This window comes from Pristiophorus japonicus, unplaced genomic scaffold (genome assembly GCF_044704955.1).
Source record: "Pristiophorus japonicus isolate sPriJap1 unplaced genomic scaffold, sPriJap1.hap1 HAP1_SCAFFOLD_795, whole genome shotgun sequence".
Classification (NCBI taxonomy): Eukaryota; Metazoa; Chordata; class Chondrichthyes; family Pristiophoridae; genus Pristiophorus; species Pristiophorus japonicus.
In genome coordinates, this window is record NW_027254713.1 from 27,659 (window position 1) to 52,494 (window position 24,836).

Here is a 24,836-nt window from a genome sequence, read left to right on the forward strand (position 1 = left end):
CCAAACCCCCCAACAGCCCAAACCTCCAACACTCCAAACCCCCCAATACCCCAAACCCCCCAACACCCCAAGCCCCCCAACACCCCCCAACACCCCAAACCCTCCAACAGCCCAAACCTCCAACACCCAAAAACACCCAAAACCCCCAGCAACCCAACCCCCCAAACTTCCCAACATCCCAAACCCCCCAACACCCCTAAACCCCCCAACATCCCAAACACCCCAACACCCCAACACCCCAACACCCCCAAACCCCGAACACACCAAACACCCCAATACCCCAACCCCCCAACCCCCCAACACCCCAAACCCCCAAACCACCCAACACCCCAAACCCCCAACACTCCAAACCCCACAACACCCTAACACCCCAAATGCCCCAACCCCCCAACACCCCAAACACCCAACCCCCCAAAACCCCAACATCCGAAACCCCACCACACCGTAAACCCCCAACCCCCAACACCCCAAAACACCCCAACACCCAAACCCCACAACACCCCAAACACCCCAAACCCCCCAACACCCATCCCCCCAACACCCCAAACACCCCAAGCCCCCCAACACCCCAAACCTCCCAACACCCCAAACCTCCCAACACCCCAAACCCCCAAACACACCAAACACCCCAACCCCCCCAACACCCCAAACCCCCCAACACCACAACACCCCAACCCCCCCAACACCCCAAACACCCCAACACCCCAAACCCCCCAACAGCCCAACACCCCAACACCCCAATACCCCAAACCCCCAACACCCCAAACCCCCACAATACCCCAACACCCCCAACACCCCAAGCCTCCCAACACCGCAACACCCCCCATCGGCCCAAACCCCCAACACCCCAAACCACCCAAGACCCCCAACACCCCAACACCCCAAACCCCCAACATCCCAACATCCCAACACCCCAACACCCCAACACCCAAACCCCCCAAACACACCAACACCCCAACACCCCAAACCCGCCCAAAACCCCAACCCCCCCAACACCCCAAACCCCCCAACACCCCAAACCCTCCAACACCCCAAAAAACCCCAAAACCCAAAAAAAACCCAACATCCCAAACCCTCCAACACCCCAAAAAACCCCAAAACCCCAAAAAACCCCAACACCCCAAACCCGCAAACAGCCCAAACCCCAAACCCCCCAAATCCCACATCACCCCAAACCCCCCAACACCCCAAACCCCCAAACCCCCCAACATCGCAACCCCCAAACCCCCCAACAGCCCAACACCCCAAACCCCACAACACCCCAAAGACCCCAAACCCACCAAAACACCAAACCCTCCAACACGCCAAACCCCCCAAACCCCCCAAACCCCCAACACCCCCGAACCCCCCAACACCCCAAGCCCCCAACTTCCCAACAACCAAAACCCCCCAAACCCAAAACCCCCAACAACCCAAACCCACAACAACCCCAAACCCCCCAAACCTCCAACACCCAAACCCCCCAACACCCCAAACCCCGCAACACCCCAAACCCCCCAACATCCCAAACCCCCAACACCCCCAAACCCCCCAACATCCCAACAGCCCAAACCCCCCAAACCCCCAACTCCCCAACCCCCCCAACACCCCCAACACCCCAAACCCCCCAACATCCCAACAGCCCAAACCCCCCAAACCCCCAACTCCCCAACACCCCCAACACCCCCAACACCCCAAACCCCCCAACATCCCAACATCCCAAACCCCCCAACACCCCAAACCCCCCAACACCCCAAACCCCCCAACTCCCCAAACCCCCTAACTCCCAACACCCCAAACCCCCCCAACACCCCAAACCCCGCAACACCCCAAACCCCCCAACACCCCTAACCCCCCAACACCCCAAACCCCCCCAACACCCCTAACCCCCCAACATCCCAAACCCCCCAACACCCCAAACCCCCCAACTCCCCAAACCCCCTAACTCCCAACACCCCAAACCCCCAACACCCCCAAACCCACCAACATCCCAACAGCCCAAACCCCCCAAACCCCCAACTCCCCAACCCCCCCAACACCCCCAACACCCCAAACCCCACAACATCCCAAACCCCCAACACCCCCAAACCCCCAACATCCCAACAGCCCAAACCCCCCAAACCCCCAACTCCCCAACCCCCCCAACACCCCCAACACCCCAAACCCCCCAACAGCCCAACTCCCCAACCCCCCCAACACCCCCAACACCCCAAACCCCCCAACATCCCAACATCCCAAACCCCCCAACACCCCAAACCCCCCAACATCCCAAACCCCCCAACATCCCAACAGCCCAAACCCCCCAAACCCCCAACAACCCAAACCCCAAACACCCCCAAACCCCCCAACATCCCAACAGCCCAAACACCACAACACCCCAAACCCCCAACACCCCCAAACCCCACAACATCCCAAACCCCCCAACATCCCAACATCCCAAACCCCACAAACCCCCCAACAACCCAAACCCCCCAACACCCAACCCCCCCCCAAAAAAACCAACACCCCAAACCCCCCCAACACCTCAAACCCCCCAAACCTCCCAACACCCCAAACCCCCTAACATCCCAACACCCCCAACCCCCCAACACCCCCAACTCCCCAACCCCCCCAACACCCCAAACCCCCCAACAGCCCAACACCCCAAACCCCCTAACATCCCAACACCCCCAACCCCCCAACACCCCCAACTCCCCAACCCCCCCAACACCCCAAACCCCCCAACAGCCCAACACCCCAAACCCCCTAACATCCCAACACCCCAAATCACCCAACACCCCAAATCCCCCAACTCACAAATCCCCCAACATCCCAAACCCCGCAACATCCCAAACCCCGCAACACCCCAAACCCCCCAACATCCCAAACCCCCCAACACCCCAAACCCCCCAACATCCCAAACCCCCAACACCCCCAAACCCCCCAACATCCCAACAGCCCAAACCCCACAACACCCCAAACCCCCAACACCCCCAAACCCCACAACATCCCAAACCCCCCAACATCCCAACAGCCCGAACCGCACAAACCCCCCAACAACCCAAACCCCCCAACACCCAACCCCCCCAAAAAAAACAAACCCCCAACACCCCCAAACCCCCCAACATCCCAACAGCCTAAACCCCCCCAAACCTGCCAACAACCCAAACCATCCAACACCCAAACCCAACACCCTAAAGCCGCCAACACCCCAAATCACCAAACCCCCCAACATCCCAACACCCCAAACCCCCCAACACCCCAAACCCCGCAACACTCCAAACCCCCCAACACCCCAAATCACCCAACACCCCAAACCCCGCAACACCCCAAACCCCCCAACACCCCAAACCCCGCAACACCCCAAACCCCCAACACCCCAAACCCCGCAACACTCCAAACCCCCCAACACCCCAAATCACCCAACACCCCAAACCCCCCAACACCCCAAACCCCGCAACACCCCAAACCCCCCAACATCCCAACACCCCAAACCCCCCAACATCCCAACATCCCAAACCCCGCAACACTCCAAACCCCCCAACACCCCAAACCCCCCAACATCCCAACAACCCAAATCACCCAACACCCCAAACCCCCCAACATCCCAACACCCCAAACCCCGCAACACCCCAAACCCCCCAACACCCCAAACCCCCCAACACCCCAAACCCCGCAACACTCCAAACTCCCCAACACCCCAAATCACCCAACACCCCAAACCCCCCAACATCCCAACACCCCACACCCCAAAGCCCCCAAATCCCCAAACCCCCCAACAGCCCAATACCCCAAACCCCCCAACTCCCCAAACCCCCTAACACTCCAACACCCCAAACCCCCCAACACCCCAACACCCCAAACCCCCCAACACCCCAAACCCCCCAACACCCCAAACCCCCCAACACCCCAAACCACCCAACACCCCAAACCCCGCATCACCCCAAACCCCCCAACACCCCAATCCACCCAACACCCCAAACCCCGCATCATCCCAAACCACCCAACACCCCAAACCCCGCATCATCCCAAACCACTCAACACCCCAAACCCCACAACACCCCAAACCACGCATCATCCCAAACCACCCAACACCCCAAATCACGCATCATCCCAAACCACCCAACACCCCAAACCACCCAACACCCCAAACCACCCAACAGCCCAAACCACCCAACACCCCAAACCCCCTAACATCCCAACACCCCAAACCCCCCAAAACCCCAAACCCCACAACACCCCAAACCACGCATCATCCCAAACCACCCAACACCCCAAACCACGCATCATCCCAAACCACCCAACACCCCAACCACCCAACACCCCAAACCACCCAACAGCCCAAACCACCCAACACCCCAAACCCCCTAACATCCCAACACCCCAAACCCCCCAAAACCCCAAACCCCACAACACCCCAACACCCCAAATCCCCCAACACCCCAAACCCCCCAACACCCCAAAACCCCCAACAGCCCAACACCCCAAACCCCCCAATCCCCGCCTCACCCCAAACCCCCCAACACCCCAAACCACCCAATACCCCAAACCCCCGAACATCCCAACACCCTAAACCCCCAACACCCCAAACCCCCCAACACCCCAAACCCCGCCTCACCCCAAATCCCCAACACCCCAAACCCTCCAACACCCCAAATCCCCAACACCCCAAACCCTCCAACACCCCAAATCCCCCAACACCCCAAACCCCCCAACACCCCAAACCCCCCAAAACCCAACACCCCCAACATCCCAAACCCCGCAACACCCCAACACCCCAAACCCCCCAACACCCCAAACTCCCCAACACCCCAACACCCCCAAACATCCCAAACGTCACAACACCCCAAACCCCCCAACATCCCAAACCCCCCAACATCCCCAACACCCAAAACCCCCCAACACCCCAAACCCCCCAACACCCCAAACTCCCCAACACCCCAAACGCCCCAACACCCCAAACCACACAACACCTCAGACCCCCAAATCCCCAACACCCCCAAACCCCCCAACACCTCACACCCCCCAACATCCCAACAGCCCAAACCCCCCAACAACCCAAACCCCCCAATACTCCAACCCCCCCAACACCCCCAAACAACCCAACACCCCAAACCCCCCAACAACCCAAACCCCCCAACACCCCAAACCACACAACCCAAACCCCCCAACACCCCAACACCCCAAACCCCCACAACACCCCCAACACCTCAAACCCCCCAACAACTCAAGCTCCCCAACACCCCAACAGCCCAACACCCCAAACCCCCCAACACCCCCAACAACCCAACACCCCAACAACTCAACCCCCCCCAACACCCCAAACACCCCAACACCCCAAACCCCCCAACAGCCCAACACCCCAACACCCCAATACCCCAAACCCCCAACACCCCAAACCCCCACAATACCCCAACACCCCCAACACCCCAAGCCTCCCAACACCGCAACACCCCCCATCGGCCCAACACCCCAAACCCCCAACACCCCAAACCACCCAAGACCCCCAACAACCCAACACCCCCAAACCCCCAACATCCCAACACCCCAACACCCCAACACCCAAAACCCCACAACACACCAACACCCCAACACCCCAAACCCCCCCAACACACCAACACCCCAAACCCCCCCAACACCCAAACCCCCCAAACACACCAACACCCCAACACCCCAAACCCTCCCAAAACCCCAACCCCCCCAACACCCCAAACCCCCCAACACCCCAAACCCTCCAACACCCCAAAAAACCCCAAAACCCCAAAAAACCCCAACACCCCAAACCCTCCAACACCCCAAAAAACCCCAAAACCCCAAAAAACCCCAACACCCCAAACCCGCAAACAGCCCAAACCCCAAACCCCCCAAATCCCACATCACCCCAAACCCCCCAACATCCCAACACCCCAAACCCCCAAACCCCCCAACATCGCAACCCCCAAACCCCCCAACAGCCCAACACCCCAAACCCCACAACACCCCAAAGACTCCAAACCCACCAAAACACCAAACCCTCCAACACGCCAAACCCCCCAAACCCCCCAAACCCCCAACACCCCCGAACCCCCCAACACCCCAAGCCCCCAACTTCCCAACAACCAAAACCCCCCAAACCCAAAACCCCCAACAACCCAAACCCTCAACAACCCCAAACCCCCCAAACCTCCAACACCCAAACCCCCCAACACCCCAAACCCCGCAACACCCCAAACCCCCCAACATCCCAAACCCCCAACACCCCCAAACCCCCCAACATCCCAACAGCCCAAACCCCCCAAACCCCCAACTCCCCAACCCCCCCAACACCCCCAACACCCCAAACCCCCCAACATCCCAACAGCCCAAACCCCCCAAACCCCCAACTCCCCAACCCCCCCAACACCCCCAACACCCCAAACCCCCCAACATCCCAACATCCCAAACCCCCCAACACCCCAAACCCCCCAACACCCCAAACCCCCCAACTCCCCAAACCCCCTAACTCCCAACACCCCAAACCCCCCCAACACCCCAAACCCCGCAACACCCCAAACCCCGCAACACCCCAAACCCCCCCAACACCCCTAACCCCCCAACATCCCAAACCCCCCAACACCCCAAACCCCCCAACTCCACAAACCCCCTAACTCCCAACACCCCAAACCCCCAACACCCCCAAACCCCCCAACATCCCAACAGCCCAAACCCCCCAAACCCCCAACTCCCCAACCCCCCCAACACCCCCAACACCCCAAACCCCCCAACATCCCAAACCCCCAACACCCCCAAACCCCCCAACATCCCAACAGCCCAAACCCCCCAACACCCCAAACCCCCCAACTCCCAAATCCCCCAACATCCCAAACCCCCCAACACCCCAAACCCCCCAACTCACAAATCCCCCAACATCCCAAACCCCGCAACATCCCAAACCCCGCAACACCCCAAACCCCGCAACATCCCAAACCCCGCAACACCCCAAACCCCCCAACATCCCAAACCCCCCAACACCCCAAACCCCCCAACATCCCAAACCCCCAACACCCCCAAACCCCCCAACATCCCAACAGCCCAAACCCCACAACACCCCAAACCCCCAACACCCCCAAACCCCACAACATCCCAAACCCCCCAACATCCCAACAGCCCGAACCCCACAAACCCCCCAACAACCCAAACCCCCCAACACCCAACCCCCCCAAAAAAACAAACCCCCAACACCCCCAAACCCCCCAACATCCCAACAGCCTAAACCCCCCCAAACCCGCCAACAACCCAAAAGATCCAACACCCAAACCCAACACCCTAAAGCCGCCAACACCCCAAATCACCAAAACCCCCAACATCCCAACACCCCAAACCCCCCAACACCCCAAACCCCGCAACACTCCAAACCCCCCAACACCCCAAATCACCCAACACCCCAAACCCCGCAACACCCCAAACCCCCCAACACCCCAAACCCCGCAACACCCCAAACCCCCCAACACCCCAAACCCCGCAACACTCCAAACCCCCCAACACCCCAAATCACCCAACACCCCAAACCCCCCAACACCCCAAACCCCGCAACACCCCAAACCCCCCAACATCCCAACACCCCAAACCCCCCAACATCCCAACATCCCAAACCCCGCAACACTCCAAACCCCCCAACACCCCAAACCCCGCAACACCCCAAACCCCCCAACATCCCAACACCCCAAACCCCCCAACATCCCAACACCCCAAACCCCGCAACACTCCAAACCCCCCAACACCCCAAACCCCCCAACATCCCAACACCCCAAATCACCCAACACCCCAAACCCCCCAACATCCCAACACCCCAAACCCCGCAACACCCCAAACCCCCCAACACCCCAAACCCCCCAACACCCCAAACCCCGCAACACTCCAAACTCCCCAACACCCCAAATCACCCAACACCCCAAACCCCCCAACATCCCAACACCCCACACCCCAAAGCCCCCAAATCCCCAAACCCCCCAACAGCCCAATACCCCAAACCCCCCAACTCCCCAAACCCCCTAACACTCCAACACCCCAAACCCCCCAACACCCCAACACCCCAAACCCCCCAACACCCCAAACCCCCCAACACCCCAAACCCCCCAACACCCCAAACCACCCAACACCCCAAACCCCGCATCACCCCAAACCCCCCAACACCCCAAACCCCACAACACCCCAAACCACGCATCATCCCAAACCACCCAACACCCCAAACCACGCATCATCCCAAACCACCCAACACCCCAAACCACCCAACAGCCCAAACCACCCAACACCCCAAACCCCCTAACATCCCAACACCCCAAACCCCCCAAAACCCCAAACCCCACAACACCCCAAACCACGCATCATCCCAAACCACCCAACACCCCAAACCACGCATCATCCCAAACCACCCAACACCCCAAACCACCCAACACCCCAAACCACCCAACAGCCCAAACCACCCAACACCCCAAACCCCCTAACATCCCAACACCCCAAACCCCCCAAAACCCCAAACCCCGCAACACCCCAACACCCCAAATCCCCCAACACCCCAAACCCCCCAACACCCCAAAACCCCCAACAGCCCAACACCCCAAACCCCCCAAACCCTGCCTCACACCAAACCCCCCAACACCCCAAACCACCCAATACCCCAAACCCCCGAACATCCCAACACCCTAAACCCCCAACACCCCAAACCCCGCCTCACCCCAAATCCCCAACACCCCAAACCCTCCAACACCCCAAATCCCCAACACCCCAAACCCTCCAACACCCCAAATCCCCCAACACCCCAAACCCCCCAACACCCCAAACCCCCCAAAACCCAACACCCCCAACATCCCAAACCCCGCAACACCCCAACACCCCAAACCCCCCAACACCCCAAACTCCCCAACACCCCAACACCCCCAAACACCCCAAACGTCACAACACCCCAAACCCCCCAACATCCCAAACCCCCCAACATCCCCAACACCCAAAACCCCCCAAAGCCCTCAACACCCCAAATCCCACAAACCCACACCCCCCCAAACCCCCCAACACCTCACACCCCCCAAACCTCCCAACACCCCAAACGCCCCAACACCCCAAACCACACAACACCTCAGACCCCCAAATCCCCAACACCCCCAAACCCCCCCAACACCTCACACCCCCCAACATCCCAACAGTCCAAACCCCCCAATACTCCAACCCCCCCAACACCCCCAAACAACCCAACACCCCAAACCCCCCAACAACCCAAACCCCCCAACACCCCAAACCACACAACCCAAACCCCCCAACACCCCAACACCCCAAACCCCCACAACACCCCCAACACCTCAAACCCCCCAACAACTCAAGCTCCCCAACACCCCAACAGCCCAACACCCCAAACCCCCCAACACCCCCAACAACCCAACACCCCAACAACTCAACCCCCCCCAACACCCCAAACACCCCAACACCCCAAACACCCCAACACCCCAAACCCCCCAACAGCCCAACACCCCAACACCCCAATACCCCAAACCCCCAACACCCCAAACCCCCACAATACCCCAACACCCCCAACACCCCAAGCCTCCCAACACCGCAACACCCCCCATCGGCCCAACACCCCAAACCCCCAACACCCCAAACCACCCAAGACCCCCAACAACCCAACACCCCCAAACCCCCAACATCCCAACACCCCAACACCCAAAACCCCCCAACACACCAACACCCCAACACCCCAAACCCCCCCAACACACCAACACCCCAAACCCCCCCAACACCCAAACCCCCCAAACACACCAACACCCCAACACCCCAAACCCGCCCAAAACCCCAACCCCCCCAACACCCCAAACCCTCCAACACCCCAACCCCCAAACCCCCCAACACCCAAACCCCCTCAACACCCCAACCCCCCCAACTCCCCAAACCCCCCAACACCCCGAACCCCCCAACACCCCAATACCCCAAATCCCCCAACACCCTAAACCCCCCAACACCCCCAACACCTCAAACACCCCAAACCTCCCAACACCGCAACACCCCCAACACCCCAAACCCTCCAACAGCCCAAACCTACAACACCCCAAACCCCCCAAACCCCCCAACACCCCAATACCCCAAACCCCCCAACAGCCCAAACCTCCAACACTCCAAACCCCCCAATACCCCAAACCCCCCAACACCCCAAGCCCCCCAACACCCCCCAACACCCCAAACCCTCCAACAGCCCAAACCTCCAACACCCAAAAACACCCAAAACCCCCAGCAACCCAACCCCCCAAACTTCCCAACATCCCAAACCCCCCAACACCCCTAAACCCCCCAACATCCCAAACACCCCAACACCCCAACACCCCCAAACCCCGAACACACCAAACACCCCAATACCCCAACCCCCCAACCCCCCAACACCCCAAACCCCCAAACCACCCAACACCCCAAACCCCCAACACTCCAAACCCCACAACACCCTAACACCCCAAATGCCCCAACACCCAAAACCCCCCAACACCCCAAACACCCAACCCCCCAAAACCCCAACATCCGAAACCCCACCACACCGTAAACCCCCAACCCCCAACACCCCAAACACCCCAACACCCCAAAACACCCCAACACCCAAACCCCACAACACCCCAAACACCCCAAACCCCCCAACACCCATCCCCCCAACACCCCAAACACCCCAAGCCCCCCAACACCCCAAACCTCCCAACACCCCAAACCTCCCAACACCCCAAACCCCCAAACACACCAAACACCCCAACCCCCCCAACACCCCAAACCCCCCAACACCACAACACCCCAAACCCTCCAACACCCCAAACCCCCCCAACACCCCCCAACACCCCAAACCCTCCAACAACCCAAACCACAACACCCCGAACCCCCCAACACTCAACAGGTACAGGACTGTCCCATCAAACACTCCCAGGGCAGGTACAGGGGGTTAGATACAGAGTAAAGCTCCCTCTACACTGTCCCATCAAACACTCCCAGGGCAGGTACAGGGGGTTAGATACAGAGTAATGCTCCCTCTACACTGTCCCATCAAACACTCCCAGGGCAGGTACAGGGGGTTAGATACAGAGTAAAGCTCCCTCTACACTGTCCCATCAAACACTCCCAGGGCAGGTACAGGGGGTTAGATACAGAGTAAAGCTCCCTCTACACTGTCCCATCAAACACTCCCAGGGCAGGTACAGCACGGGGTTAGATACAGAGTAAAGCTCCCTCTACACTGTCCCATCAAACACTCCCAGGGCAGGTACAGGGGGTTAGATACAGAGTAAAGCTCCCTCTGCACTGTCCCATCAAACACTCCCAGGGCAGGTACAGGTGGTTAGATACAGAGTAAAGCTCCCTCTACACTGTCCCATCAAACACTCCCAGGGCAGGTACAGCACGGGGTTAGATACAGAGTAAAGCTCCCTCTACACTGTCCCATCAAACACTCCCAGGGCAGGTGTTGACTCTGATGCCTGTGGAATCTTTCTATGCAGGTACATTCCTGCTGATGTATGTGAATGAGATGCACTGTGTGGTTGCGGCCTACACGTTTCAGGCTCCGAGTAGTGCAGTGTGCAAGGATTGGACAGAGAACCTCTCTACCGCCCAGGTGAGTTGAGATTTTAACATTCGATGAAGAGTCTGTGGGTTAACTCGGGATCCTGATCAGCCTCCAGCCCCAGCCTGTGGTGAATCAGCCCGGGTTCCTGCTCCTGATCCCTGTCCAGTGACCCCTGGGTTAGGGAGGGGGGTGAATCAGCCCAGGTTCCTGCTCCTGATCCCTGTCCAGTGACCCCTGGGTTAGGGAGGGGTGAATCAGCCCGGGTTCCTGCTCCTGATCCCTGTCCAGTGACCCCTGGGTTAGGGAGGGGGGTTGAATCAGCCCGGGTTCCTGCTCCTGATCCCTGTCCAGTGACCCCTGGGTTAGGGAGGGGAGTGAATCAGCCCGGGTTCCTGCTCCTGACCCCTGTCCAGTGACCCCTGGGTTAGGGAGGGGGGTGAATCAGCCCGGGTTCCTGCTCCTGATCCCTGTCCAGTGACCCCTGGGTTAGGGAGGGGGGTTAATCAGCCCGGGTTCCTGCTCCTGATCCCTGTCCAGTGACCCCTGGGTTAGGGAGGGGTGAATCAGCCCGGGTTCCTGCTCCTGATCCCTGTCCAGTGACCCCTGGGTTAGGGAGGGTGAATCAGCCCGGGTTCCTGCTCCTGATCCCTGTCCAGTGACCCCTGGGTTAGGGAGGGGGGTAAATCAGCCCGGGTTCCTGCTCCTGATCCCGGTCCAGTGACCCCTGGGTTAGGGAGGGGGGTGAAACAGTCCGGGTTCCTGCTCCTGATCCCTGTCCAGTGACCCCTGGGTTAGGGAGGGGGGGTGAATCAGCCCGGGTTCCTGCTCCTGATCCCTGTCCAGTAACCCCTGGGTTAGGGAGGGGGTGAATCAGCACGGGTTCCTGCTCCTGATCCCTGTCCGGTAACCCCTGGGTTAGGGAGGGGGTGAATCAGCCCGGGTTCCTGCTCCTGATCCCTGTCCAGTGACCCCTGGGTTAGGGAGGGGGGTGAATCAGCCTGGGTTCCTGCTCCTGATCCCTGAACACATTAAATGGTTGAAGCGTACATGAACAAAGGGACCTTGGAGTGCAGGTCCACAGATCCCTGAAGGTAGCAGGCCAGGGAGATAAGGTGGTTAAAGAAGGCATACGGAATACTTACCCTTATTAGCCGAGGCATGGAATACAAGAGCAGGGAGGTTATGCTTGAACAGTATAAAACACTGGTTAGGCCACAGCTGGAGTACTGCGTGCAGGTCTGGTCACCGCATTACAGGAAAGATGTGGAGAGGGTACAGAGGAGATTTACCAGGATGTTGCACTAGAGAGGTAACAGAGGAGATTTACCAGGATGTTACACTAGAGAGGGTACAGAGGAGATTTACCAGGATGTTGCACTAGAGAGGGTACAGAGGAGATTTACCAGGATGTTGCACTAGAGAGGGTACAGAGGAGATTTACCAGGATGTTGCACGAGAGAGGGTGCAGAGGAGATTTACCAGGATGTTGCACTAGAGAGGGTACAGAGGAGATTTACCAGGATGTTGCACTAGAGAGGGTACAGAGGAGATTTACCAGGATGTTGCACTAGAGAGGGTACAGAGGAGATTTACCAGGATGTTGCACTAGAGAGGGTACAGAGGAGATTTACCAGGATGTTGCACGAGAGAGGGTGCAGAGGAGATTTACCAGGATGTTGCACTAGAGAGGGTACAGAGGAGATTTACCAGGATGTTGCACTAGAGAGGGTACAGAGGAGATTTACCAGGATGTTGCACGAGAGAGGGTACAGAGGAGATTTACCAGGATGTTGCACTAGAGAGGGTACAGAGGAGATTTACCAGGATGTTGCACCAGAGAGTGTACAGAGGAGATTTACCAGGATGTTGCACTAGAGAGGGTACAGAGGAGATTTATCAGGATGTTACACTAGAGAGGTAACAGAGGAGATTTACCAGGATGTTGCACTAGAGAGGGTACAGAGGAGATTTACCAGGATGTTGCACTAGAGAGGGTACAGAGGAGATTTACCAGGATGTTGCACGAGAGAGGGTACAGAGGAGATTTACCAGGATGTTGCACTAGAGAGGGTACAGAGGAGATTTACCAGGATGTTGCACTAGAGAGGGTACAGAGAAGATTTACCAGGATGTTGCACTAGAGAGGGTACAGAGGAGATTTACCAGGATGTTGCACTAGAGAGGGTACAGAGGAGATTTACCAGGATGTTGCACTAGAGAGGGTACAGAGGAGATTTACCAGGATGTTGCACAAGAGAGGGTACAGAGGAGATTTACCAGGATGTTGCACTGGAGAGGGTACAGAGGAGATTTACCAGGATGTTGCACTAGAGAGGGTACAGAGGAGATTTATCAGGATGTTGCACTAGAGAGGGTACAGAGGAGATTTACCAGGATGTTGCACTAGAGAGGGTACAGAGGAGATTTACCAGGATGTTGCACTGGAGAGGGTACAGAGGAGATTTACCAGGATGTTGCACTAGAGAGGGTACAGAGGAGATTTACCAGGATGTTGCACTAGAGAGGGTACAGAGGAGATTTACCAGGATGTTGCACTGGAGAGGGTACAGAGGAGATTTATCAGGATGTTGCACTGGAGAGGGTACAGAGGAGATTTACCAGGATGTTGCACTGGAGAGGGTACAGAGGAGATTTACCAGGATGTTGCACTGGAGAGGGTACAGAGGAGATTTACCAGGATGTTGCACTGGAGAGGGTACAGAGGAGATTTACCAGGATGTTGCACTGGAGAGGATACAGAGGAGATTTACCAGGATGTTGCCTGGACTGGAGAATTTTAGCGATGAGGAAAGATTGGATAGACTGGGGTGGTTCTCTCTGGAACAGAGGAGGCTGAGGGGAGACCTGATTGAGGTGTGTAAAATGATGAGGGGCCTGGATAGAGTGGATAGGACGGACCTGTTTCCCTGGGCAGAGGGGTCAACAACCAGGGGGCAGGGATTGAAAGTAACTGGGGGGAGGTTTAGAGGGGATTTGAGGGGAGAGGGTGGTGGGGGTCTGGGGTGGAACTCACGGCCTGAAGGGGTGGTAGAGGCAGAAACCCTCCCCACATTTGGCAGTGCACCTTGAAGTGCCGTAAGCTGCAGGGCTACGGACCCAGAGCGGGAAAGTGGGATTAGGCCGGGGGGGGGGGCTCTTGGTCGGCCGGCGCGAGGCGGACACGATGGGCCGAATGGCCTCCTGCCGTGCTGTAAATCTCTCTGATTCCATGGTACCTTTTCTTCACACAGAAACAGTTAGAGCTGCTTCGGTCCCGAGAGGCTTGGATCAGCCATCAGCACTTTAAACAACTTCAGGACGAGGGCCAGGGCAGCAGGAACTCTGCTCCCAGCTCCCCCACTCCGGCCCGACGTGATTCCATCGCGGGAGAGACGAGGTGAGACTCTGCAGTGTCCGCTCAAATAGATCATCGAAATTCTCATCCTGTCGCCTTGCTCCCCTGACCCATGTGCCCTCTCTCTCTCTCTCTATCCCTTCCCCAGTCACCAACCCCAGCCCCTCCCCGTGCCCGTCTCCGCCTCCCGTAACATTGCCCGTCTCCGCCCCACCACCGCCTCAGCTCATCCGCTGCTGAAGCCCTCATCCCTACCTCCGTTACCCTCCAGACTTGACTATTCCAACGCGCTGCGCTCCTGGCCGGCCTCCCACGTTCTACCCGACGTCAACCAGAGGTGATCCAAAACTCGGCCGCCCCCGTGTCCGAACTCGCACCGAGTCCCTCCCGCTCACCCATCACCCCCTGTGCTCGCTGCCCCCGTGTCCTAACTCGCACCGAGTCCCTCCCGCTCACCCATCACCCCCTGTGCTCGCTGCCCCCGTGTCCTAACTCGCACCGAGTCCCTCCCGCTCACCCATCACCCCATGTGCTCGCTGCCCCCGTGTCCTAACTCGCACCGAGTCCCGCTCACCCATCACCCCCTGTGCTCGCTGCCCCCATGTCCTAACTCACACCCAGTCCCACTCACCCATCACCCCCTGTGCTCACTGCCCCCGTGTCCTAACTCACACCGAGTCCCACTCACCCATCACCCCCTGTGCTCACTGCCCCGTGTCCTAACTCGCACCCAGTCCCACTCACCCATCACCCCCTGTGCTCACTGCCCCCGTGTCCTAACTCACACCCAGTCCCACTCACCCATCACCCACTGTGCTCACTGACCTACATTGGCTCCTGTTTAAGCAACGCCTCGATTTCAAAATTCTCATCCGTGTTTACAAATCCCTCCATAGCCCCTCGCCCACTCCCTATCTCTGTAACCCCCTGCAGCCCCTACAACCCTCCCTATCTCTGTAACCCCCTCCAGCCCTACACCCCTCCCTATCTCTGTAACCCCCTCCAGTCCTACACCCCTCCCTATCTCTGTAACCTCCTCCAGCCCCTACACCCCTCCCTATCTCTGTAACCCCCTCCAGCCCCTACACCCCTCCCTATCTCTGTAACCTCCTCCAGCCCCTACACCCCTCCCTATCTCTGTAACCTCCTCCAGCCCCTACACCCCTCCCTATCTCTGTAACCTCCTCCAGCCCCTACACCCCTCCCTATCTCTGTAACCTCCTCCAGCCCCTACACCCCTCCCTATCTCTGTAACCTCCTCCAGCCCCTACACCCCTCCCTATCTCTGTAACCTCCTCCAGCCCCTACATACCTCCCTATCTCTGTACCCTCCTCCAGCCCCTACACCCCTCCCTATCTCTGTAACCTCCTCCAGCCCCTACACACCTCCCTATCTCTTTAACCTCCTCCAGCCCCTACACCCCTCCCTATCTCTGTAACCTCCTCCAGCCCTTACACCCCTCCCTATCTCTGTAACCTCCTCCAGCCCCTACACCCCTCTCTATCTCTGTAACCTCCTCCAGCCCCTCGCACCCTCCCTATCTCTGTAACCTCCTCCAGCCCCTACACCCCTCCCTATCTCTGTAACCTCCTCCAGCCCCTACACCCCTCCCTATCTCTGCAACCTCCTCCAGCCCCTACACCCCTCCCTATCTCTGTAACCTCCTCCAACCCCTACACCCTCCCTATCTCTGTAACCTCCTCCAGCCTCTACAACCCTCCCTAGCTCTGTAACCACCTCCAGCCCCTACACCCCTCCCTATCTCTGTAACCTCCTCCAGCCCCTACACCCCTCCCTATCTATGTAACCTCCTCCAGCCCCTACACCCCTCCCTATCTCTGTAACCTCCTCCAGCCCCTACAACCCTCCCTATCTCTGTAACCTCCTCCAGCCCAACACCCCTCCCTATCTCTGTAACCCCCTCCAGCCCCGACACCCCTCCCTATCTCTAACCTCCAGCCCCTACACCTCTCCCTATCTTTGTAACCTCCAGCCCCTACACCCCTCCCTATCTCTGTAACCTCCTCCAGCCCCTACACCCCTCCCCATCTCTAACCTCCAGCCCCTACACCTCTCCCTATCTTTGTAACCTCCAGCCCCTACACCCCTCCCTATCTCTGTAACCTCCTCCGGCCCCTACAGCCCTCCCTATATCTGTAACCTCCTCCAGTCCCTACACCCCTCCCTATCTCTGTAACCTCCAGACCCGACACCCCTCCCTATCTCTGTAACCTCCAGCCCCTGCACCCCTGCCTATCTCTGTAACCTCCAGTCCCTACACCCCTCCCTATCTCTGTAACCTCCAGCCCCTACACCCCTCCCTATCTCTGTAACCTCCTCCAGCCCCTACACCCCTCCCTATCTCTGTAACCTCCAGCCCCTACACCCCTCCCTATCTCTGTAACCCCCTCCAGCCCTTACACCCCTCCCTATCTCTGTAACCTCCTCCAGCCCCGACATCCTCCCCATCTCTGTAAATCCTCCAGCCCCTACAACCCCTCCCTATCTCTGTAACCTCCTCCAGCCCCTACACCCCTCCCCATCTCTGTAAATCCTCCAGCCCCTACAACCCCTCCCTATCTCTGTAACCTCCTCCAGCCCCTACACCCCTCCCTATCTCTGTAACCTACAGCCCCACAACCCCCCCGAGATGTCTGCACTCCTCTAACTCTGCCCTCCTGACCATCCCTGATTATAATCGCTCCACCATCGGTGGCCGTGCCTTCTGTTGCCTGGGCCCCAAGCTCTGGAACTCCCTCCCTGAACCTCTCCGCCTCTCGACCTCTCTCTCCTCCTTCGAGACGCTCCTTAAAACCGACCTCTTTGACCCAGCTTTGGGTCACCTGCGCTGATTTACACGGGATATGCGGCACAGAAACAGGCCTTGTGGCCCAACCGGTCCGTGCCGGTGTTTATGTTCCACTCGAGGCTCCTCCCGGTCTTTCCTCGTCTAACTCTATCGGCATAACCCTCTGTTCCCTTCTCCCCCATACGCTTGTCCAGCCTCCCCTTAAATGTATCGATAATATTCACCTGAACCGCTCCCTGTGGCAGCGAGTCCCACATTCTCACCGCTCTCTGGGTGAAGATGGTGCTCCTGAATTACCCCCATTGGGTTTCTCGGTGACGATCTTATATCGATGGTGTCATGTGAAAACATTCTCTCTGTATCCACTCAGCAGAAACCTTTCAATTTGCCCTTATGTGGTTCGGTGTCAAAACGTTTGTCTCGTAACACTCCTGCAAAGCTCCGTGGGACGTTTCACGACGCGGTAGAAATGCAACGTTTCATTGCGTCCTCGCTCTGAACGAGCTCTCCACTCAGTCCCCCGTCCCCACTCCCCCCAATCGCCCCTCTCTCAGCCCCTCTCACCATTTCCCGCGTGGCATTGAAGGGAAGGGGAATTAGACGAGGTAAGATATTAAAGGGGGGGGATTGAACTGGATGGGATATTAAAGGGTCGGGGGTTTAGACTGTGTGACGTATTTGATTCGTGGGGTCTTTGCTTAAGAATTCGTAGCAACACATTGCTGTTAAAAACTAGCTGGCTTATTGACCCCAGCTCTTTACAATATACATTAGCGATTTAGATGAAGGAATTGAGTGTAATATCTCCAAGTTTGCAGATGACACTAAGCTGGGTGGCGGTGTGAGCTGTGAGGGGGATGCTAAGAGGCTGCAGGGTGACTTGGACAGGTTAGGTGAGTGGGCAAATGCATGGCAGATGCAGTATAATGTGGATAAATGTGAGGTTATCCACTTTGGGGGCAAAAACACGAAGGCAGAATATTATCTGAATGGTGACAGATGAGGAAAAGGGGAGGTGCAACGAGACCTGGGTGTCATGGTACATCAGTCATTGAAAGTTGGCATGCAGGTACAGCAGGCGGTGAAGAAGGCAAATGGCATGTTGGCCTTCATAGCGAGAGGATTTGAGTATAGGAGCAGGGAGGTCTTACTGCAGTTGTACAGGGCCTTAGTGAGGCCTCACCTGGAATAGTGTGTTCAGTGTTGGTCTCCTAATCTGAGGAAGGACATTCTTGCTATTGAGGGAGTGCAGCGAAGGTTCACCAGACTGATTCCCGGGATGGCAGGACTGATATATGAATAAAGATTGGATCGACTAGGCTTATATTCACTGGAGTTTAGAAGAATGAGAGGGGATCTCATAGAAACATATAAAATTCTGACGGGATTGGACAGGTTAGATGCAGGAAGAATGTTCCTGCTGTTGGGGAAGTCCAGAACCAGGGGACACAGTCTAAGGATAAGGGGTAGGCCATTTAGTACCGAGTTGAGGAGAAACTTCTTCACTCAGAGAGTTGTGAACCTGTGGAATTCCCGGCCGCAGAGAGTTGTTGGGGTCAGTTCATTGGATATATTCAAGAGGGAGTTAGATATGGTCCTTACGGCTAAAGGGATCAAGGGGTATGGAGAAAAGCAGGAAAGGGGTACTGAGGGAATGATCAGTCATGATCTTATTGAATGGTGGTGCAGGCTCGAAGGGCCGAATGGCCTACTCCTGCACCTATTTTCTATGTTTCTATGTTAACAATTGCATGGCACATTACCAGTTCATCCACCAGGCTCACAACTGCATACCTCATCGTGGGTACCCCGAACCCGACTGGTCGGGGTTTTATTGAGTCTTGTGAAGGTCACCTGACTGGCTCAGCCACTCCCAACTCAACAGCTCTACAACTGTTTTCGTTGAACGTTTAAATCAAGTGCCTCCTTATTAAAGGGGAACTAAAAGCAACCAATTAAACTTTAAACGGTCAAATTAAAATTTGGTTGCCGGGGGTGATGATGCCCACCAGTCCCTCCGGCGCCCACCTCTCGCGGAAGGCCGCGAGCGTACCGGTGGACACCGTGTGCTCCATCTCCAGGGACACCCCGGCTCGGATGTAGCCGCGGAAGAGAGGCAGGCAGTCGGGCTGAACGACCCCCTCGACCGCCCGCTGCCTGGACCGGCTGATGGCCCCCTTGGCCAGGCCCAGGTGCAGGCCCCACGAGGAGGCCTTCCGACCTGCCCGTGAACCGACGTACGAACCGATCGCACAGGACTGCCCCCATGCAACAGCCTCCACAAGCAGCTCTCTAAACGTGTGATCCTGCTCACGGGTTCAGACATTACAGACTGGGGGTGGGGGGGGTCTTAATGCAGGAGAGGGGGATTAGACTGGGGGATATTAAAGGGGAGGAGGATTAGACTGGGGGATATTAAAGGGGAGGGGGATTAGACTGGGGGATATTAAAGGGGAGGGGGATTAGACTGGGGGATATTAAAGGGGAGGGGGATTAGATTGGGGTTATTAAAGGGGAGGGGGATTAGATTGGGGTTATTAAAGGGGAGGGGGATTAGATTGAGGGTATTAAAGGGGAAGGGGATTAGATGAGGTTATTAAAGGGGAGTGGGATTGGATTGAGGGTATTAAAGGGGAGGGGGATTAGATTGAGGGTATTAAAGGGGAAGAGGATTAGACTGGGGGATATTAAAGGGGAGGGGGATTAGATTGGGGTTATTAAAGGGGAGTGGGATTAGATTGGGGGATATTAAATGGGAGCGGGATTAGACTGAGGGATATTAAAGGGGAGGGAGATTAGATTGAGGGTATTAAAGGAGAGGGGGATTAGATTGGGGGATATTAAATGGGAGCGGGATTAGATTGGGGATATTAAAGGGGAGGGAGATTTGATTGAGGGTATTAAAGGGGAGGGGGATTAGATTGAGGGTATTAAAGGGGAGGGGGATTAGAATGGGGATATTAAAGGGGAGGGGGATTAGATTGGGGATATTAAAGGGGAGGGAGATTAGATTGAGGGTATTAAAGGGGAGGGGGATTAGATTGGGGATATTAAAGGGGAGGGGGATTAGATTGAGGGTATTAAAGGGGAGGGAGATTAGATTGAGGGATATTAAATGGGAGGGGGATTAGAATGGGGATATTAAAGGGGAGGGGGATCAGGCTGGGGATATTAAATGGGAGGGGGATTAGACTGGGGATATTAAAGGAGAGGGGGATTAGATTGAGGGTATTAAAGGAGAGGGGGATTAGATTGAGGGTATTAAAGGAGAGGGGGATTAGATTGAGTGTATTAAAGGAGAGGGGGATTAGATTGAGGGTATTAAAGGAGAGGGGGATTAGATTGAGGGTATTAAAGGAGAGGGGGATTAGATTGAGGGTATTAAAGGAGAGGGGGATTAGATTGGGGGATATTAAATGGGAGGGGGATTAGAATGGGGATATTAAAGGGGAGGGGGATTAGATTGAGGGTATTAAAGGAGAGGGGGATTAGATTGGGGGATATTAAAGGGGAGGGGGATTAGGCTGGGGATATTAAAAGGGAGGGGGATCAGCGTGGATGAGGAGACTCTCATGGTTGAATATCCTGTTACTGCTACAGAAAATGCTCCGTTCCCGCTGACTGAACCTTCTCCTCTTGTCTTTCTCTCTTGCTCTGTCTCTCTGCAGCCCATCGGAGATGGTCGCTCACCTCCCGCAGCTGCTGCTGACACGCCCTGAGGACCTGGAGGTGGGGTCGGAGCCTGAGCTCGAGGCCCAGGAGGGCGAGACAGGCCTGGGACCCCCGGCCAGCCCAGGCCTCACCCGCAGGCCCCGATCGCCGGCCAGGTTCGGGGCCCAGCGGTTCATCGAGCGACGCCTAAGGAAGGAGGATGGGCCTGGGCGGTCACCCCCCGCGGAGGGCCCCGCAATCTGGGCCCAGGCTCTCGAGGGGGCCTGGGAAGAGCTGCCCGAGGAGGAGCAGGAAATCCAGGCTCCGGAGCAGGCCGTCAAAATCCAGGACCAGGCTCTGGTCCAGGGCGAGCCTGAGCTAGGCCTCGACTCCCGGCCTCAGTCCCCGGACTGGGCCCAGCAGCAGGAGGAGGTGGAAGAGAGCCCAAAGTTCCCAGGCCTCGGCTCGGTGCTGGAAACCTTGCAGAGGGCCAAGGCCATGCAGGGCAGGCCGGTAAGCCAAGGGTCGGAGGTCGTGGACGAGTCGGAGGTATTGGACGCAGCAGCCACGTCGTCACGGCAACGGACGCTCACCCTCGCCGAACTCCAGCGGATCCGATCACCGCTGTACATGAATTCCACCTTAACCACATCGTAAGCAATTCTACATAGGTTAAAGCTGTCCCATCAAACACTCCCAGGGCAGGTACAGGGGGTTAGATACAGAGTAAAGCTCCCTCTACACTGTCCCATCAAACACTCCCAGGGCAGGTACAGGGGGATAGATACAGAGTAAAGCTCCCTCTACACTGTCCCATCAAACACTCCCAGGGCAGGTACAGCACGGGGTTAGATACAGAGTAAAGCTCCCTCTACACTGTCCCATCAAACACTTCCAGGGCAGGTACAGCACGGGGTTAGATACAGAGTAAAGCTCCCTCTACACTGTCCCATCAAACACTCCCAGGGCAGGTACAGGGGGTTAGATACAGAGTAAAGCTTCCTCTACACTGTCCCATCAAATACTCCCAGGGCAGGTACAGCACGGGGTTAGATACAGAGTAAAGCTCCCTCTACACTGTCCCATCAAACACTCCCAGGGCAGGTACAGGGGGTTAGATACAGAGTAAAGCTCCCTCTACACTGTCCCAACAAACACTCCCAGGGCAGGTACAGGGGGTTAGATACAGAGTAAAGCTCCCTCTGCACTGTCCCATCAAACACTCCCAGGGCAGGTACAGGGGGTTAGATACAGAGTAAAGCTCCCTCTACACTGTCCCATCAAATACTCCCAGGGCAGGTACAGCACGGGGTTAGATACAGAGTGAAGCTCCCTCTACACTGTCCCATCAAACACTCCCAAGACAGGTACAGGGGGTTAGATACAGAGTAAAGCTCCCTCTACACTGTCCCATCAAATACTCCCAGGGCAGGTACAGCACGGGGTTAGATACAGAGTAAAGCTCCCTCTACACTGTCCCATCAAACACTCCCAGGGCAAGTACAGGGGGTTAGATACAGAGTAAAGCTCCCTCTACACTGTCCCATCAAACACTCCCAGGGCAGGTACAGGGGGTTAGATACAGAGTAAAGCTCCCTCTGCACTGTCCCATCAAACACTCCCAGGGCAGGTACAGGGGGTTAGATACAGAGTAAAGCTCCCTCTACACTGTCCCATCAAACACTCCCAGGACAGGTACAGGGGGTTAGATACAGAGTAAAGCTCCCTCTACACTGTCCCATCAAACACTCCCAGGGCAGGTACAGGGGGTTAGATACAGAGTAAAGCTCCCTCTGCACTGTCCCATCAAACACTCCCAGGGCAGGTACAGTGGGTTAGATACAGAGTAAAGCTCCCTCTACACTGTCCCATCAAACACTCCCAGGACAGGTACAGGGGGTTAGATACAGAGTAAAGCTCCCTCTACACTGTCCCATCAAACACTCCCAGGGCAGGTACAGGGGGTTAGATACAGAGTAAAGCTCCCTCTGCACTGTCCCATCAAACACTCCCAGGGCAGGTACAGCACGGGGTTAGATACAGAGTAAAGCTCCCTCTACAAGTCACCCCTCGGTTCGGAAGGGGGGAGGGGTGAATCCGCCCGGGTTCCTTCTCCTGATCCCTGTCCAGTGACCCCTGTCTTGGGCTCACGAATGGAGAACAGCACCCCGCCCCCACCACCACTGCCCATGGGACGAGGTACCAGATTGCCGGAGGCGGAGGGGGACATGATTGAGAGACAATCGGCTCGCGAGGAGGAAGAGGCGGGTGATTCCCAGCAACCGACATTTTTCCCCCCGATTGTCAATTTGGTACTCGGACAATTTATCTTGCATCTCTCCACAGGGAGGTTTAATGTTAATCGACAATTGCCGGAGCGGTTAAAGGTGGATTGCGGATGGAAATTCGTGGAACCGGCACTGGATCCCGACTCTGGGGCAAGTTTCAATCCGACCCACCATGACGTCGGTGACTCACTCTCCCCCACACTCGCCAATTTGCGCACAGCAAGCTCCCACACACAGCGATGTGATAATGACCCAGATCATCTGTTTTTGTGATGTTGATCGAGGGATAAATATTGGCCCCAGGACAACGGGGAGAACTCCCCCCGCGCTTCTTCCAAATAGTGGCCATGGTGTCTTTTACATCCACCCGAGAGGGCAGACGGGGCCTCGGTTTAATTGGAGTATGGCACCTCCGACAGTACAGCGCTCCCTCAGTACTGTCCCTCCGACAGTACGGCACTCCCTCAGTACTGTCCCTCCGACAGTACGGCACTCCCTCAGTACTGCCCCTCCAACAGTACGGCACTCCCTCAGTACTGCCCCTCCGACAGTGCGGCGCTCCCTCAGCACTGCCCCTCAGACAGTACGGCACTCCCTCAGTACTGTCCCTCCGACAGTACGGCACTCCCTCAGTACTGTCCCTCCGACAGTACGGCACTCCCTCAGCACTGCCCCTCCGACAGTGCGGCGCTCCCTCAGTACTGCCCCTCCGACAGTGCGGCACTCCCTCAGTACTGCCCCTCCGACAGTGCGGCACTCCCTCAGTACTGCCCCTCCGACAGTGCGGCGCTCCCTCAGCACTGCCCCTCCGACAGTGCGGCACTCCCTCAGCACTGCCCCTCCGACAGTACGGCGCTCCCTCAGCACTGCCCCTCCGACAGTGCGGCACTCCCTCAGTACTGCCCCTCCGACAGTACGGCACTCCCTCAGCACTGCCCCTCTGACAGCGCAGTACGGCGCTCCCTCAGTACTGCCCCTCCGACAGTGCGGCACTCCCTCAGTACTGCCCCTCCGACAGTGCGGCGCTCCCTCAGCCCTGCCCTGGGAGTGTCGGCCTAGATTAATGTGCTCAGGCCCCTGCAGTGGGACTTGAACACACCACCTTCTGACCCGGAGACGAGCTGCTCTCGGGCACACTGAGCCTCGGCTGACACAGATTGAAGGTTACGGGCGGGAGACACGGAGCGGGTGGTGGTGGCCTGCAACTCACTGCCGACCAGACTGGTGGAAGC

The 24,836-nt window shown here is 57.3% G+C and overlaps 1 protein-coding gene across 1 annotated transcript in view; it reads left to right on the forward strand.

Annotated features, from left to right (window-relative positions):
* The window catches only part of LOC139257028 (pleckstrin homology domain-containing family G member 5-like), a gene marked incomplete at its 5' end in the record, with an annotated part of 35,274 nt that extends 11,150 nt beyond the window's left edge, over window positions 1-24,124 (forward strand). The window contains 4 exons of the mRNA XM_070874370.1: window positions 11,433-11,548; window positions 14,752-14,897; window positions 21,334-21,969; window positions 23,663-24,124. Coding sequence (XP_070730471.1) covers window positions 11,433-11,548; window positions 14,752-14,897; window positions 21,334-21,969; window positions 23,663-23,672 — 908 coding nt within the window. The remainder of the gene's footprint in view (window positions 1-11,432; window positions 11,549-14,751; window positions 14,898-21,333; window positions 21,970-23,662) is intronic.
* Window positions 24,125-24,836: the final 712 nt, after the last annotated feature.